This window comes from Channa argus, chromosome 17 (assembly GCF_033026475.1).
Source record: "Channa argus isolate prfri chromosome 17, Channa argus male v1.0, whole genome shotgun sequence".
NCBI classification, from domain to species: Eukaryota; Metazoa; Chordata; class Actinopteri; order Anabantiformes; family Channidae; genus Channa; species Channa argus.
The window spans coordinates 2,158,594-2,177,705 of NC_090213.1; the positions used below are offsets into that span (position 1 = coordinate 2,158,594).

At 39.9% G+C, this 19,112-nt stretch overlaps 1 protein-coding gene across 1 annotated transcript in view; it reads left to right on the forward strand.

The window, feature by feature from the left end:
* Positions 1-19,112, forward strand: part of LOC137102888 (connector enhancer of kinase suppressor of ras 3-like) — a 39,622-nt gene continuing 20,510 nt past the window's right edge. Inside the window, exons 1-4 of the mRNA XM_067482820.1 lie at positions 1-292; positions 12,460-12,623; positions 16,925-17,127; positions 18,468-18,555. Of these exons, the coding sequence (XP_067338921.1) occupies positions 241-292; positions 12,460-12,623; positions 16,925-17,127; positions 18,468-18,555 (507 nt within the window). The 5' untranslated portion in view covers positions 1-240. The remainder of the gene's footprint in view (positions 293-12,459; positions 12,624-16,924; positions 17,128-18,467; positions 18,556-19,112) is intronic.

Consider the following 19,112-nt stretch of genomic DNA (forward strand, 5'->3'; position numbering starts at 1 on the left):
TGCTCGCCTCGCGTGTTCTTCGTTTGCTTATAAACTTTCTGCTCGAGACCGACAGTCAGTGAGCAAGCGACGGCCCGCGCGGTCTGCGTGTGAGTGTTTGTTGCCGCGTTGTACCGACTTTCTTCGGATTCCACAATGAACCTGTGACGTTTGGATAATGAGCTCATTCTAAGGTTCAGACAGGTGACAGTCGGGTTGTATAAATAAGGGAAAAGCCGCTGGTCGCTGCGTTTTGAAGAAATGGAGTCAGTGAGGACGTGGACTCCGCAGCAAGTGCTGGACTGGATGCGAGGTAACGTGTCCAAATGTTCCCTGTTGATTTCTGCACCGTTTGTGTCTGAGAGGAAACGAGCTCCCGCTTCGCGAAGTGAACCGCGACTAACGAACGTGATCCTGCGCGTTTGCCGGTGCGTTTTTTTTTCCTCCAGCGCAGAAATAACACCGTGACTTTACAACTGAAACGACCAGTTAACAGTCGATTAGTCTATAAGTTATTTAGTGACTTTGGAGCAGTTCTACTTATCAATAATATTTCACTGTCAGAACCAACTTTTTGCTTGTTTAGTAGTTTACATTTTTACTTAACCCATTATTTTGGGAAATGTTTTAATAGGCTTCGATCTATCAGTCGATCAGCATGAAAACTGCTGAGTTGTGTGGATGTTGGTGTAACCAGTGTGTCTAACATGAGGATGATGAAGGCTGCATTACATCTGTTTTAGGACTGGATGTCTTTGGGAATTGTATTTATTGGTATTATTTCTTAAACAATATTGGACAGTAGCAGTTGTAAAATGTTATTGTTTGACTCTTTCTTTGACACATGTAAATGCGTTCTTATTTTTATTCCGCAAAATTGACGAAATTGAAAGTTGAATGTTGTCTGAACATATAAATGCTTCCAAGGGCTTTGCCTAAACCTATTCAGTATAAAATTCAGAGCACAATTCCAATATTTATGAGAAAATATCATAGAATGACAATAAGGGAGTAAACTGTGTGAATTACAGTCCAGGTTCATAAGTCAAGTGTGACTTCATGATTATAAACCTCCATCATTATAAATGTGTCATATTCATCAGTTGCACAGCTGATGGTAAAAAACTTTACCCACACAGCACTGTGCCAACTATTCATCTTCATTATGGTGTCGCTAAGCAATAAACAGGTTTGACCAGTTAACAGGCCGTAAAATGACAATCGAGCAGATTATTCTAGTTTGATAAGCACCTGTTTTTTAATTACAACAAGGTTTGGACAAGCAGCTGCAGCAGGATAAGAATTGTTTGTAGTTGAGTGCGTGAAGCTACTGTTTGTGTCTCTGTGTGATCACCGTTTTTAATATCTGAATTTCTGCCCAGCTGTCATCAGAAATAAATGGGAAGCTATGTAATCACATTCACAATGTTCCTATGCAGTGTGGACTGGAAAACCTTACCAACAATAACATGGAAACTATTGAAAGGGCCCCAAAATGATGATGGTTAAAAAATGCATCTTGTGAATATTGTTTTTAGTGTTCTTGCTCCCAGGGGCAGTCGGTAGTGGCTTGGTGAAACAAATGTGTTTTTACAAATTAAATGAAAGTAGATGGTGGGCCGATTATTTCAAGCAGTAAATGTCTATACATATGGTCTTGCAAGTGTCCTGTTGGAAAATAAATTAAATTGGTGAACAATTGAACCAGGACAATTGAAGTGATTTTGCTTTCTCTTGACACAGCCGAAGACGGCAGCTAGAAATGCTTACGCTCTTTCGGAGCCCGAGTTTTGCTATTAAACAGAGAAAACTTGTTTGCTCAGATAAATGTGTTTACACTGCAAGTGAACCACTGATGTTGATACACCAACAGGCTACTGTTGAGTAACAGAAAAGCCCTTATTTCCTTTCTGAAAAGCATTGAATCTTAAGTCTCTTGTTCATTGTGGATCCCTGACCGTCAGCGTGTGTCTCTGCAGCTTTATTCTCCCTTTGTAGGAGTTTAATTTACTGTAGGGAGGAGGTTTGCATTCACTCAGCCCCGCTTGGCCTCCAGCAGCACACACTAGAAGCATAGTAATACATGTAATTTAGCAGCGGAGACAATGCAGAGCTGAGGAATAAAGACCCAGACAACAAATGCCCTTCACAAAGGTCTTCTGCTGGTTTTAAAAGGTCAAAAGTCAAAGTGACACTTGTCTGGGGTCACGCCGCCACCATTTTATCAGATCTAGCTTTTGTTCTGCGTGAAATGAGAGACAAACACACATTGGTCAGTCACATGATGTCGATGTTAATTGTTTTTATTTATTGTGGCTTATTAAAGTAGGATTTTTTTAAAAGTAGGATAAAAGAGCCCGAATTGTTAAATGATGTCTCAGCACCATCTCTCTTTCTAATTGCTCTGCGTGGACGTCTATAGAAAACAAATCTACAGTATATTTTTGTTAGAAAACGTCATCTTTTGAAACCTGTCACTGTGGTAGGGAACAAACAGGAAGACGTTTTGCCATCGTTGGCAACTGTCTCTCAAACCAGATTTTCGTTGTTAAATGCTGAATTTTCTGTTTGCACTTGTGGTTTTATGAGGGAAAGTAGAAGTTGTCCTGTTGTCCAATCAGGTATAATCTGAAACTTTTCACTCACCATTAAAAGTATTTTCAAAGTGATAAACAGACACCATTAAAAATGTTCTTTGAGACTCCAGGTTACATTTTAAACTTGTTTGTTCTGATGCATTGTGCCTCTTTGTCATTGAAACTAAATGTGTCATTGACCCATATGCTGCTGTGGTGTTTACAGTGTAAATGGTGTGTGTGTGTGTGTGTGTGTGTGTGTGTGTGGTCTCATATGACTCCAGTAACGGCGTGTTTTGTTTTTTTTTTTTTTCATGGGAGTTTCAGTCAGTCACATTACATTACTTCTGTTTGATCTGAAGCTGGTTCCCACAAGTCGACTGTCACTGGGACTCTCCAGCTGACCAGAAACACCTAAGCTCAGACTGGACTGAAAATAAATCTGGAGGTATATTCCAGGGGAGGGAAGTTTCCCCATTTCAGATGAGAATGTCATAAATGTCCAGTACAAAAATAAATAGTTTTGGTTCTCTAGTGTGGAAAGTCCTCTTTCACCTTTTTACAAAGACAGCCAGACAGAAAGGATCAATAACAATGGTTAAAAGAATGAGACCCCAGTACTGGGATTGTCCCACAGCTTGCAACAATCCTTCCTTGAATGAACAATGCTTGCTGTTATTTGTTTCATGTGGGCCTGTTTAGGTCCCATTAGTCGGTCCCTGAGTAGGTCAACAGAGGGTAGAGTAGGTGTTGCAGGAAGAATGCTGGTTCCAGCTTCTCAGCTGATGAAGATTCGACGCTTTTGTTAGTCCTGTTTTCATAAAGTCAATTTATGTATCTTTAAAGGTGTAATTATTCGAGTACATATCAGCTTCATTAATAATGGACGTAGCTGTCAGTTGTTGCCCTATTTTAATGACCAACTTTTTATAGATTGTTTTGCATCAGTCTCTTAATCTTTTCTCCATGCAGGCAGCTCTACAACGTTGTCACAACAAATGTCATGTAAAATTAGAATAGAACTTTATTAATCCCTTGGGCAAATGCGTAGTGTAGCACCATGCAGTGCATGTATACGTCATTAATAACAACAGTTAAATACCGTCACTAGTAAAATATTTGCTCAATAAATTAAGGGAGCAATAATCGCTCAAAGAGATGGAAGAAGTGTTTGGTGCCAGCTTCTGACGCTGGACAGCTTTGGTACACGGTGCTTTAGGCGAGTGTTTAGGTTTGACGCTGTCAGAATTAGGACACCGTGTAGGTCTTTAAGTTTAGTGAGAGTCTTGCTGTGACTAAGCCCTGGGGCATTTTATAGTTGTCTGGTGTGACTGCACCGAGCCGCTCGGGGGTAAACGCATACATCTCAGGGACTGAACCAGACATGTTTGGACAGATCCACATTCTTCTGTGCTCACTTGGCAGGTGCATTTGCACATCACAACATAAATGACAACAAGCTGCTTGAGGTAAGGCAGCAACAAGAGTGCATCCAGTTTTCTGTGTGGAAAAGAGGAAAATACACAAGTGCAAGAACATTAAGTGAACAAGTTTGTTTTTTACTGGGTTATTCAAGTTAGGAAGATGTTGAACGGATGCACTGAGTGTTATTACAAGATATGGTGTTTGTTAGAAATATTAAACTTGACTGTCCTGTCCCTCCCGCTTGATGCCGTTTTGCCAAAATAAACTAGTTTTATTTCTCATAAATATCTTCAAAACAGCAGAGAATGCTCAGCATCACTGTGCTCTCAGATTGAGGAATTGTATATAACAAAGACCTTTTTTGAGGAAGGAAGGTCAAAGATGTGGGGGACAAACACTTTTTCATTTCGGTTAAGAGCCACATGGCTATAAATATTTGTCATCTTTAATTTCTTCATTTCACAGATTGTACAGTGTCCTGTTCACCACAAAGTGATCAGACCTGGAACTTGTTTTTATTGGTTAAGAGTGGGAAAGTTCTCTTTTAGTCAACACTGAGTTTGGAGGCATCCAGAGTCTTTTAAAAAGTCCCCCGATTCACTGGAAGACTTGTTCTGTCTGTTTATCAAGTCTGCAGAAACTGAAAGCATTCTCAACGGCATCGGTCTTCTTCTCCCCATTGTTCTGCATCCTGTATCTGAATCCACCTGAGTGAAGGTAGAAGCAGGAAAGCTGAGGTTTGTGGACTGGTGTCGTGCAAGAGGCAGAACAAGGGACTCAGTGTTTGGACTTTCAATAGCTTGTTTTGTTCCACAAATGCTCAGAAATATTCAGTGCCATCGTGTATGATGAAGAAAAGCATATAATCCTCCTATGATTACCATGAAACTGTACTAATTGAGCTGTAATGTGATTTTGATGCTGGCAGATATGTAGGTCTGACACCCAGAGTTTGTCTTATCGGTGAGTTCGCCGACAGAGCTCGATGAATCAGAGGAAGCGGCCGGATTCTCTCCACTGAGCGCCTCTTCCTGCTTTTATTCCATTTGTGAGCAACAGAGATATCGATCAAGCTAAGTTCTCGCCGGACCAACATAGATCCAAAAGTATGTCCCATTTGAAAGCTACGTGACATAAACAAATATAAACTATATTTTACGCAAACATGAGGTGAACATATGAATCAGTTCACAGCCCTAGACTGAATTTTTAGTTGTGATTTGGTGATAAATAAAATTAAATTGAAAGTCAACAGATCTGCCTACTGTATTATCTTACAGCACTTACAACAGCGATGCCATGAAAAGAATCACTAAGAAAAAAACACAAAAGTATTTAATGCGTGTAAGCATTTTTATTGTTAATGAGAAAGGGGTAGTTTGGAACCATAGAACCATAGAACTCCATAGTAAAAAAAGTAAAGAAATTCCTTCTAATGTGCGTCAGGGATCTTTTCCTTCATTAATATCCCCATGTTTCCAGTAATGCCTCATTAATGGACACCAGTAACCCCAGATCGGGGCATTTGTTCAGCTTGCCTCAGAGCTAATTCCTCCAGCAGCTTGAACGTCATAAAGAATTAAAACCTGCAGAGCTAGTCTTTGTGAAATAACCAAATATAGTGATGTAATAGAAGGAAACGGCAGGATCACGAAGATGGTAACAGATGTTCACAGCAGCAGGATAAATATCTTTTCACTTTATCACTTTGGTCTTTTCTTTCCTTGCTACCTTTTGAGACAGTGGGCTGTTGGATGAGTTTGTCTCTGTCTTCCTTTTCTGTCTCTGGTTTAATGTATTAGTTATCATGCAAACGTATATGAGGAGCTAAGTGCCACTTGGGGCTGTGGGGTCACAGCTCAGCTCAGCTCAGCTCTGCACACAGTGAACTCCAACAATTCCTGTTTGTTTAGTTTTATAAGACTGCTGAGCACAGATCTGCAGAGTGCTCAAGGAAATCCTTTTTCCTCTTGAATAGTGTTTGTTTGGCACAGTGTGCCCCCCCCCCCCCAAACACACCACCAGCCATGTAACAATGAGATGAATGGTGTGTGTGTGTGAGAGAGAGACGAACAAAAGCCAAATGTAGCTATGAATAGTCTCACTAGTCTTTTACCACTTTTCCTTTTTGCTCTCCACCTTTGTCCTGTTGTGATGCACGGGGGCAAAACATTTCTTTTGTTGCCCCCCAGCAGGGGAGTGTCGGGTCCGCACTCCGTCTTTGTGCTTCAATAACACACCTGCTAAAATGGACTGTTAATGCAGAATTCAGCTGGGACCACAAAGCAGGATCATTTCAACAGAGCAGAAAATGTCCGCCAACACCAAGTCAAACTAGACATGTGATGTTTCGCTTTAGCGAGAAGCATTTTTAGGGTGTGGAGTCTTGTCATAGCTAAGAATGGACATCTTGCTTGTTTTGAACTTTATGATAAATGTTTAACTTGACTGTTTATGAGCAGCTGGAGTTTTACCTGCAGCTCATTTTAATGACTTCCTCAAGTGCCACTGATAATGGGCAGGCTTCACGATGACCACTCATAAATACCTTTTAGGAATGTGGGAGATGATTCATAACAAAGAATATTTAAGAGATAAAACCTTTTGAATACCCCTCGTTTTGCACGAGCGCCGGAAGGTAAAACACGAAAGTTTTTTAAAAGTATTTTTGCAGCTAATGTTAATAAAAGTGTAGTTGCTTGAATTGGTTTGTGGTTGGTTGATAATGTCAGTTGGTAGAAAGACAACTTCAACATCTAGCTGTGCTAATGTGGTGACAGTGTCTGGAGCAGGGTTCCGTGTTCAACCACTGGTTTTTGTTGCTGCGCTATGAAGTCAAACTTTCTCACCCGGAGCTGCTGCTGCCTGCCGGTACACAGAGACTTTCCCACCAGCTGTTGACTGACAAGAGGGCAGAGGTCCAGAGTCATCTGCAAATACAAGGCTGGATGGAGACAAGACCGGAGACGGCGAAATTAACTTTTGTTACATCTGTGACTAAGGCAAACTGTGGAAACTGGGCCTCTGGAAGTGTACTGCAAAAATCTACGTCCTTTAGAACAGTTTAAAGACCTCTACTCACAAATGCCTGTGATTCTTAAGAGTATGAGGCTTGGTCAGTTCGCCGATGTGTGATCGGCTTCACTTTAAGGTATTTGTGAGAAAGGACTCAGCATTTAATGACTTGTGCAGGAAGTCTGTGGGAAAGTCGTCAGGGTGTCTTAGCACTCAGTCTCTGACTCGCTTTCATGTTGGGTCAAATTTATTCTGTCAACAAACTGGTTGCGTTCAAAAAGCTTTACAGAGGGCAAAGTGCTGAGATCCCGATTAAAACTCATGTTTTCTCATTTGAACTGTACTGTAATGTTAGTGACCTTGAATCTGGTTAGATTAAGAATAAGGAACATAAACAGAAGATAATACATCAAAAAGATAATTGTTTAAATGTATATACATTAACTAAATAAAAATTGGCAAATTAAAAAGTTTTCATTTTCTCATTATGCATGTAGTAGAATTCCACTTTGGTTTTTCATTTTTTTACAATGCTGTAAAATGTGCAAACTGTAAAAGTATAAATATAAAAATAATTTTGCAGGTTATATGATTTACTGTGTAAAATGTATTCAACATCCAGGCAATCAAATCAGCTGTAGACAAGAAGATGTGGCATCTGGTTCACTTCTAAAGATTTAGCAGCTAATTCTCTTGCCTTTCTAGCAGCAGAACTAGCTTGAATATTAAGTTGGATATAACAAAGGCACAACATGTGTAGATACTGTAAGAACATGATTTAAAAACATTTGGAACATGCAGATTTCTCTCTCTTTGTGTCTGTCTCACAGTTATTGAATATTTGTTGCAGTATTTGTGCAAATCACCCCAGTTTGACAGCTGATCCTGCTTGATTTTGCTTTCTTCCAGCTGCTTAAAGCCATTAACACGTTTGGGCCGAGCTCCAAAACCTAAATCAATGTTTAAGATGCAGGAAACTCTCAAATAGTTACATTTTTAATTCTCATGAAAACACTAGATCAAGCTCTGAATGTTTGGTACTGTGTGGAACTTATGAAGGATATTAATATACTGTTATTATCAGGTACTGGGATGAAGTCTCTTATTTAAACTGTAACTACACATTAAACCATGTTTTCAGTTTTAAAAGTGGACACGGCGATTTCAAAACAAGTGACTAAAGCCAAAAGTCTGTTTGAACATGAAACAGTGAATTTAATCCCCTCGGTTTGTGTTAAAGCCCCCACACACTAAAGAGTCCTATCTGATGGTCAGGCTGGTCATTTGCTGCAGTGTGCTCGGGAGCAAGGTGTGGCCCCCATGTTTTCATTAGCAGGTGATTTGCCTGCTGACTTACATTTAGCCGACCCTGCTATGCAGATGAGATTATTTGCCCCCTCAGCTGTCAGTAATGGGATCCAGGCTGTGGCTTACACATTCCTGTGGACCACAGACTTTCACCAACCATCCAACTTTGGTTTACCAGTGAAAGGAGTTTGGGAATTTTCATATTTGTGGCTTTTTCAGGACTTGGCATGTGGTTTGACTAATACCATGGAAATTTTTTACTTTGCATCTTTTCAGGAACAAAACAGAAGAGAACGTCAACTTACATTGACAGAACAAAACAAACCAAACTAATAAAGAAGGTATTGTTTGGTGTAGAGGTTCAAGGCTCCCGATGTATAGAAGTATTTAGCACAACACATGGCAAATGACAAAGTTAAGTGTAATTGAGATTAAAATAAAATTTGAAATGTTGCATAATATTTGTTATTGCCCGACGTTACTGGCACATATGAAAAATCTATTGATAAATGTATGTTCAGGTTTTCCCAGTAGATATTTTTCTTTTGAATGAATGACTGTGTGTTCATTGTAAATTGAACTAACTATAATTAAAATGTACCAGCTGTGCTGTTCTTTGTTCCTATACAATCAGTGCATTTATATAGAGTTAAGTAAGCTGCTAACAGTTAGCTTCCTCCATTAAGCCAATTTTATGTAAATGATACACCTGGTTCCTGTGACCAGAATTGGGGATTAGAAAAACCTGATTTCCACAGTTTTTCTTTTTTTGATTTGTCTGTAATGGTTAAACACTAACCAGGTTTTTATACATTTTTCTTTTTTACAACAGTGAAAGTGCAGCACAAAAAGCTGCAAACGGGCCAATCAGTGGACAGAGAGGCTGATCATTATGATGATGCCTCTTCGTTTATTAACCAAAGCCCCACCACCAGTCCAATTAAAACTAACACCACTCTCTATAATAAACTTTCGACATTATTTCAAATCGAGATGTTTGTGCTGTGAGAAGAAGCTCAGTTGTGTCTGTGTCTTGTTCTCTGTTGTTAATAAGTCATGGATTTTTAAAACTGTTCCCACTGTGAATCAGCCATGTGAACGCTGCTCCCCGATTGCTCAAGACAGCCGAGTTCTCCCGGTTACTTAAGTGCATGTCAACACAGTCTGTGCTATCAGTCTGGTTTGATACACAGCAAAAGACTAAAAGTCAGAGAGCAGTCTCTTGTGTTACTGTACACTGAAAATCTGTGAGCCAAGCTTTCGAAATACATTTTGGGTAGAAGAGAAATCAGATTTACTGATCTGCTGCGGCTGTTTGGCTATTTACAGTAACTTTAGCTTTTAGGTGCAGACAAACACAGTGAATGACTTACCCATAAAAAGTAAGGCTGCAATAATAAGAAATAACCTACTACATATTTTTTCAGGTAACTGTCTTATCATTTTGACCTTATTAGATCCAAAAACAGTTAAAAACATCAAGTTCACTGAACCTGAAGAAACATGTTCTCATGGTCTGTTTTGTCTGGTGTCAGAAACCTTTTATTTAGGACACAAAAGCGACAAGAGTCAGAACCAGAGCATGTTTGGCGTTTTTTTTTCCTTTTTTAGTGACTGAAATGGTTGGTTGCGTTGCCAAATTGGTTGCACAATGTTTATCTTTCTGTCAACTAATGCTTTTGTTGACAAAATCCTTTTCTTTTTTTTTTTTTTTTATGTATTTATTTAGGAAACATTTCAAATATCAAAATGTCCAAAAGAAAAAGTGTTAATTTTAACCCTTTGCAGAGCAACTTAGTTTAATAGTCTAACAATGTAAGGTTCTTGGTGTCTGCTGTGTCAGAGGTGTTAGCTGGTGAAAACAAAGAGGTGACACATCACCAGTTACTTAAGGAGGAATGTTCCTCCCTGCTGTCAGAGCAAGTGTCGGCCATCTGTCGTGCTACGTGTCCGTCCTAAAGACAAACAGGAGTCTGACTTTCTGGGGACACTTTAATGACCACATACAGGGGCAGTTGTTTTCTTCTCCACTGTTCACACCAGCTCAGCCATCCTGTTGGACAGTTGCTGGAGCGCTTCACAACATCTGCCATTTGGTGGATGCTTGTTTCCAAAAGCTTTTCTCAGTGAAGCGTGTTTTTGGTCGTCTTGTAGAGTCAAACACAGATCCCCCAGGACTTCCTGTCCCTCTCTACAAAGTTGAGTATATAGAAATAGCTTGTTTCTGAATCAATACTTTATCGAGAATTTCCTTCAGAAACACATCTCAAAACAGAGGCTGAAGATTTTGTTTGGATTTTACTGAAGTGTCAGTAGAAATATGTGGTGGATGAATGTTTGTGCTCGTCCATTGATCCAGCTACAGGAGATCTTTTATCTTGTCCCCTGCTGCTGTCCCTCACAGAGAGGTTAGAGGTCAAAGTTCAGGGTGTTGCGCAGAATGGCGCCACTGGACCTAGTGGTGTCTTGCTCAAGATCAAAAGGTCAGGCCGACTGAAGCTGCGATTCTGGTCCAGGGTCCTCGTGTTTTATCTGCTGATAGTATAGAATGTAATAATTCAAGGGCTGCAATAATAATAATTATTATTATTATTTATACATTTTTTTTAATCACTTAATCTGCAGACTTTTTGTTGCTTGTTTATTCATAGTACGGCAGAAAATAGTAATGAAAATAATTCAAAATTCTTCTTTTGTGTGACAACAGTCCAAAGCCCAGAAATAATAAGTTACATCAAAATGTCCTTAGAGGCTGGAATTAACAAATTAACAAATGTTTGGCTAAATTGCAAAGCTAATTATTCATATCCAAATAGTGAATAACTAAAAGATTAATCAATTGATTATTGCAGCTCAATTTTAAGAAAGTACTGCATTTTCCTGCATGTTTACAGAGAAAGCAACAGGTTCATTGTACAAAGTATTATAAAGTACTAATTAACAACATGTTAATGAGGAAGAACTAAACATGTAAAATGTTCATTAATGTAATTTCAGATTATCACTAGTTTTTAAAGTCTTTTATTTCTGTGAATCTTAATGTTTGATATGATATTGAAGTCATGACAAACCTGTAAATTCAGAAATGTAGAAAACTGAAAGCTGTGGTTTTGCTGTAATATTATAGGACATCAAGCTCTTATTAATAAGGAGATACAGCACAGTGGATGTTGATGACTGTAACACATCAAAGTGGAAGCGGCATCGCTGACCGACTGCTGCGTCGGCTCATGTGGCTTTTTGTCTGAACTTGAACACACGGCAGAGACAACAACTGACAAGCATGTAGCCATCATGCTCTGCACTTGTGTGCGAGGACGAGAGGGTGGGAAACCTGTTGCCGTTTGTATAAAAAAATGTAAACAAAGCAGCGTTGGATTAGTATTTTCATGCCACTCTCGCTCATGGCAGATGGTTTATAGCTGCTTCCACTTAAGGCAAGAAGAAGTTGCAAATTGTACTGGTGTTAAAACACGGTTTACTCTCGGGAACTGATTTGCTGAAAGGTCAATCACAGCGGTCGCTCGCATCAATGGGAGCAGTTAGTGCTGACTGTGCGCGGCTAAAACCAGGTGGACAGCTGACCGCTTGTGTGTCGGTCTGCACAGAGCCACAGTGAAAGTCACTGTTCCAGGGCAGAGGCGTGGTGAGGTCGCAGGGCAGCGTGAGCTGTCGGCCATCACAGTGGCAGGATCAGCAGGAAGAGTCAATGAGTTGCTGTTGACTCAGCAGTTATTTGCTGTCACGCTTGAATGGACTATTGAAAAGCCACTTTCACTGAAACTGAGTGAAGGAAAGGAAATTCAGTCTAAATATCATTTACTCTTTATATATTGTACTTTCTGTCTCCTATAGCTGAATGACTTTATTACTTTTCCTAATGAACTCGAAACATGGAGGGGGCCTGGTGGCTCAGTGGTAGAGCATTCTGTTTAGCTGCAGAAGGCCGCTGGCTCAAATCACACACCACCAGATGTGGCCCCCCAGCAGCTCCCAAACCTGGATAAAATGGGAGGGTAGCGACGTAAAAACTCGAGCCAAATCAACGTGCGGAACCCGTGGTGACCCCTTAAGGGACAAGCCGAAAGCCGTTGATCTTGCTGTTGGGTTGTCTCTCTTTACCTCTCTGTGTCTTGTCTGTGTCTCCGTCCCTCAGGTCTGGATGACAGCCTGCAGCAGTACATCCCGTCTTTCCAGCTGCAGCAGGTGGACGGGGAGAAGCTGCTTAGGATGTCCCACCAGGAGCTACTGTGTCTGGGTATGTCGCGTGTTGGGCATCAGGAGCTGCTGCTGGAGGCTGTGGATCTGCTCTGCGCGTTGGTCAGTAACACATCACAGCATCACATGACAAAGTGGATTTTAATTATGAAAATGTGCAATATTATGCAATATTTTTTATTCCCATTATTAACTCACGAAGAAAGTATCAGTGTAACAAGGACATTAACAAGCTGATGGGGCAATAATGGTAAACAACACTTTTATTTGTATACGTTACATTTTTATTGGAGCTGAAGATCGTGTTTATGAATTATAAACCTTTATTCAGTTTCATTGCCCCCAGTTGTTGACGTGTTATCTGCTAATATTTAATATTTAGACTGTTACTATCAGGAGCCGCTGTGGTAACAGCCGAGCAGGGCGCTGCCATTTTCAAACGAATATAAAAAGAAATACGTCACGCTCAGTCTGAATACGTGTGTTTAATTTTGGGAGGACTTTACGCTATAATTAAGCTCAAACCTTGTGATCTCAGCAACAGTTGTCACACACTCGCTGTGAAAAGTCGTTTGATGTGTCCCACTAACAGATGCTCTCTGTAATGCTGTAATGCCAGTATGTTTGATGAAGGTGTTTACGGAGAAATACTGTTTCAGGAGTTTATTTGGACAATGTTGACTCACAGTTTCTGTCCAGTCCAATGTTCCTTGTTCCGTGTTAATGTAATTTACTGTCAGTTTATTGTACAGGCGTCGTTATAATAACCAAGACGGTGACAGAAAATTCAGGGAGGATCTGATAGTCCTGTTTACCAAATTCTAAGCTCTGCATTAAGCATGTTCCCAAATACTGCGGTTAGACTTAACTGGTCCAGTACTCCAGTATCAAATCATCTTAGTGGGCGTTATTTATGCATTTCCAGCAGCGATGAAGCATCGCTGTGTTAATAGTCGTGTTAATATATGAACATTACTCCAGATAATCTTTTGGTCACATCCCAATTCTGTCAGCATGCTCCAGTTTGTAGTTGCTCTCTGCTACTCGGTGGACAAACGGTCTTTGCTTCCACTGTGTCAATCTTTGTAAATCAAAGATCGTGAAGCTGGACAAAGTAATTACATGCAAAAAGAAAAACCAAACGGAATTTAATAAAATTGTCTGTCACCCAAAAGTATTTGATATTTTAAATATGAGGGCACCAAAATATGTGTGCATGTCCCTGCATGTCTAATGAAGCTCTCCTCATCTTTACATACTGTCAATGTGTAGATATGTAGACTGTGAGCCATGAAGTTGCTTCATTTCACTTTATGACATGTTCTGATAGCAGTGGTTTACTCTGGGCCAGGGAATGTGCTGATGTAAATAAACACCCGCAGTGCTGCTTTTATTGCTCCCACTCTAAAAAAGTGTGCAGTGACAGACTTAAACGAGCACATACATGAGTAGTATTACATTTCTTTATTACATACATTCAACACTTGATTTCTCAGGGTTGCAGTTATATTATATAGACAAAATTTGCAAAATGTCTTCATGTTTTATAAAATGTTCATTGCACAATATTTGTCCTCAGCTGAAACCAACTCTCCATAACTTAAACAGAACTTTTCTTTGTCCCAACAAAGTTCTTGTTTGTTTGAAACATAAGTGTTGAGCTGCAGACAGAGCCTCTCAGTCAGCTGTTTATGAGCTGCAACTGTGAAAAGGAGGATTTACAGTCAGCGCTGAGGTTTAATGGTGCAATCCAGTTAATCCAGCAGCCTTTTTAAATGAAGCCTGACAACAATGAAAATGAGAGACACCGACCACAGCAGTGAGACAGTTATGACAGGATACTGTATACTGTGACTACTGTATACAGCTGGATAATAAAGCTTCGACGGTTATTTACTCTTGTGTCCAGCAGCTTCGACAGTACGAATATGTAAAGTCAGGCTAGCTGGCAGAAGACAGGATAAAGATCTGCAACATATTTGATATCTGATTTCAAGTTACAACTAATTGAAAAGAGCAAAGGTCACATTTCTTGGATTTGTGCTCATGTTGTCAGTCTGTTTTTAATCAGTAAGTCCAAAGTCTTCTAATGGGGTGAAATAAGCTCAGCTTGTTGGAAATTAAATTATTAGTCACAGGTCACATTGAAGTAGTGGTGCAGGAGGTAGAGCGGTAGTCCATCAATCCCACAGTATTGTTGGTTCGATCCCTGGCTCCTCCAGTCAAATGTCGAACTTCGCTCGAGCAAGACATTGAACCACTACTCAGTTGCTCCTGGTGAGTGTTGACCAGCTGCATAGTGTGTGTGTGTGTGTGTGTGTGTGTGAGTAATTTTGAGTGTGAATGAGAAGCAGTGTAAACCACCAATAGGTAGAAAAGCGCTATAGAAGTGCAGACCATTTACCATTGATCACCAAAGTTTAATCAGCGATTTAATCAGCTCATCCTAGAGTCCAAGTTGACTTTAGTTCTAAAGTTGAAGATGAGATTTCACATTCATGAGAACTGGACAGACGGAAAACCTGAAAACAATGCTTCAGACCACGGACCAGCGTGGAAACATGACAATAAAATGTCATGTAATTCCATTCAGATTTAAACAATCATTTATCCCTAATCAAACATCAATCTAATCTAATCAAACTCCCTAATTCTATTTACATTGTTCTCTGTTTCACAATCAATTAAATGAAATCTAAACATCTGTTTTATTACATCAATTTTCATTAAAACGCCACATCACCAAAGCTGAGCGGCGTCTGCGTCGGGATGAGGGACGTGAGAGACGGTGGGCTCATGTTCTTAGGACTTCACAGTGAATGTGACGTCCTCACATGTTATTGTGCATTTACTTGGGACAATTTTCTTTTAATCCTTTGATCATATTCACATGGTGGCCTCTGTAACAATATGGATATGACTTCATAAAGAAGAGAGTCGTGAATAGAGAACACAACAACAGTAGCTTGTGTGTTTTAGGGAGAGTTTTCCTGTAAGACTGAAATGAAGGTCAAGTGACGTGTTGTGGGTATTTTTTGCATTGGAGAGCTGCGTTTACTGCTCTCCGGTGTGGACCAGGAAACAGATGTGACCCCACCCTCCTCTCAGAGAGACCCCCCACCCTTCCTCTGACACACACACAAACATACAAGCATTCAAGCACAGTGTAGAAGCATGTAGCTGAGGAGCCATCGCACTTTTGTTCCTGCAGTTTTATGCTTTATGTCAGATGCTCGGCTTTTCATCTGAGGCTTCATAGTTCAAAATTTTTTTTACCTAATTCACTTCAGGTTTATTATCATAAAGGAGTTGTTTATAGAGGTTTGCTACAATATCTGCTCATCAGCCCAGGGAGACTCCAGGGAGAATGGAGGAAACGGAGCACCTTTTAAGTTGGGGCCTTTATTTTGAAAAGAAGCCTAAAAGATAAATAAATCTCCTGTTCATGTGTGATGTCTCTCTGCCATCACTCTGTTCAGCTTTACAATGTAGCCATAACACGTTCGGCCAAATCAGACTCATTCACTCATGTTGTAGAGCTGAAGGTCCAACAACGTAACTGCACAAATGTCTGTCACAACGGATATGACCACCGAGCCAAAATGTAATGTTATTAACTATGGACTGTGATTCAAATGTCAACCTCCTGTAAATCGTCATTTTCTTTTCACTGACTTGCTTGTTGACATACAAGTCGATTCCAGTGATTAGTTGAAAGATGATTATTTTGATTATCATGTCATGTTTCAAACAAAAATGCCAAACTTTGGGGTTTATTCTATTGGTTGGAGAAATCAAAGACATTTAAAAGGTTTTTTGGACTTTAGCTCCGATGTTTTTATAGATGATTACACAAGTACAAGAAAATGACGACCATATGACTTAGAAAAGTTATTAAAATAATCAGTAGTTGCAGCTGTAAAGTTGCATTTCTGTAATTTAGAATGAAGTTTTTCTTTTGTTTTATTGGAAATGAGATTGAAACTTGTGTTTAGTCCGATTAACACTTTGATTCCACGTTCATCTTTGTTTGTTCTGTTAATGTGAATGTCCTTTTTTTACAGTGCTGTCAGTCAACAGGTTAAATGTTGGTTTGGCTGCAGGTGCTTTAATTCTCCTATTTCAATTTATTTGGTGTAAATGGCTTTACGCAATTAAGAAATATGGACAAACCATGTCTGATTATTGAATAAGTTTAATGTTTTTGTTGATGTCAAATTTGGGCATCCAGAGCTGATGGGGCTGGTGGGAAATGTTTGGATGTACAGGAACATCATGCTACTGATGGAACATGAGAAAACTACAGCAGCACAGCTTCCAACCCTGCACACTACAGCTGTTACAGTCCCGTAGATTGATAATGTGCAGATTATGTTTAAAATGTAGCATCTGATATTTTTTAGAACTACGGCGTGGAGTCGGACAACCTCAAGACCATGGTGGGAAAGATGAGAGCGGCTTACCACAACCTGAACAGCGCTGTGTCGCAGCGTCGGAAGAACCCGGCATATCACAACAAAAACTCCCATCAGCCATCCAACGAATTCCTGACCGCCGTGGTTGAGCTGATTGGGGCTGCCAAGAACCTGCTGGCCTGGTTGGACAGGTAGACACAAGATCATTCATGAGGTCATCTTATTCTGTCTCCTTATACCCACGTAGTGTAATAATTCCAAGATGCCCAACATTATTTATCATTTGTATGTGTTCAGTTTGTGAATCCTAGATCTGTGTGTCCTGACTGGCTGCGAGTGAGATTTACATGAGTGTAACAGTGCATCACCACATACAGTCTCACACAGTTACAGTATGAGTGCTGGTCCTCGATGAAGCGTCTGTCAGCTGTAGATGCGTTTCTCTGTCTGCAGGAACTTGTATCAGCTTGGGGAACATTCCTGCTTCACTGCAGCTGTTACAATCTCTGACACGCACAACACACCTGACATCTGAAAGACACACATCTGAATCCGCTATTGAATCTGTTTGTTACAAATGGATTATTTTAAATCAGACCAATTTCAGCTTTCAACATGTGAGGATTCAAAGCTAATGAAAACATGCAACGATTAAATTCAGATGTGTAAGGCAACAAAAGCATTACACATTAATCAGTCTCTCCAGGATTTTTCAGACCTTTTTTTGTGACTGGTGTGGTGTAAAACGCCTAATAGCTTTACTTAAAAAACAAGAGAAAAAAACGATACATTTTCCAATGGTTTTTGATGTTCTGCATTGCAAGGCCATGCAGAATTCAAGGGGGCTAATTGCTCCAAATCCTGAAGGTCCTGAGTCAAAACTATTAACCTGATTATCTTAGATTTGGTGTATGATATGCTGATTGTTTCACCTGAGAGGCTTTATCAGTGTCGTGGCTCAAAATGTACAAAGTGACGCTTCTTTTCGCCAAATTGATTCTGATATGCAGAGTACAGGCTTGGAGAAAGTAGATTAATGAGACAGTGGCCAAGCTGACAAAATCTGCTGCTGGTGGCATTTGTCATTGCAACAAGCGAAAGCAATTTTCCTTTGATGCTATTGGAGCAAAGCTCTGATGGCAGAAAATAAGTACAACATACTGGATTTCGTTTAAAGTTCTTGGCTGCGCTGTGGATATACCCACTCATCTAAACGTTACTATTTAATATTTACTCATTTAAAAAAAGACTCATGGATTAAGCATCTCCTGTTGCATTAGCAAGTAGCCGCAAGTCCAATGTCAATTTACTCTAAGTGCATTGGCTTATTTGACAGAAGGTTCAACTCGAGTACACAACTGGACCAGGGTTTGAACAGATTTGGCTACTTGTTACCCTGTATCTTAGCAACCAGAGTGGAGCAGGCTTTTACAGCTCAGCCCTCTGAACTCCTGAACCACCAAACAGGGTCCATGGTTCATGGTTTCTTTACCCATCACTCCACTATAGCAATAACATCCTCTCTTTCCAGGACCCCACTGACGAGTGCCAACGACTTCACCTCCACCAAAAGTAGAATCATCCAACTGTGCCTGGAGCTCACCTCAACTGTCCAGAAGGTCAGTAAGGCTCTAATACCACTGTGCTTTCGTCAGCGTTATTGGGTGTTTGACCTGCTGACCTTCATTAACATCATGGCTACATGACGCCTTGACGACCAAGGTTGTGAACTGAAATGAAACTTCTTATCTCACTATCTCTGTTATTCTTAAGCTTTGATGTTGTACCAGACAGTTGCTGTTTACATGAACAAAGTCCTTTTGATGATGAAGCTTTCAGATATAAGTTTATGTACAGGTCCATAATTTTACAGATAATATCTTGGAAACCCTTCTCATACTTTTTAATGAATAAACTGGTATAGATCTGTTAATTAGCAGGGTTAAGGTTAACAAACAGAAAGAAACTGTTGCGACAAACGTATAAATATAAAATGTTAAAAATATGTAACTCATATATAATGAGCTGGTAGTTAACAACTAAAGCAATTTACACTTTGCCTCATATTCAAATTAACAACTAAATAACAGCAAAGATTTAAAAAATGCTTACTATGTTAGAAAATGATTAGGCCAATGTAGAATGTGTGAAATAAAAGTGTTGCTCTCATTTTTTT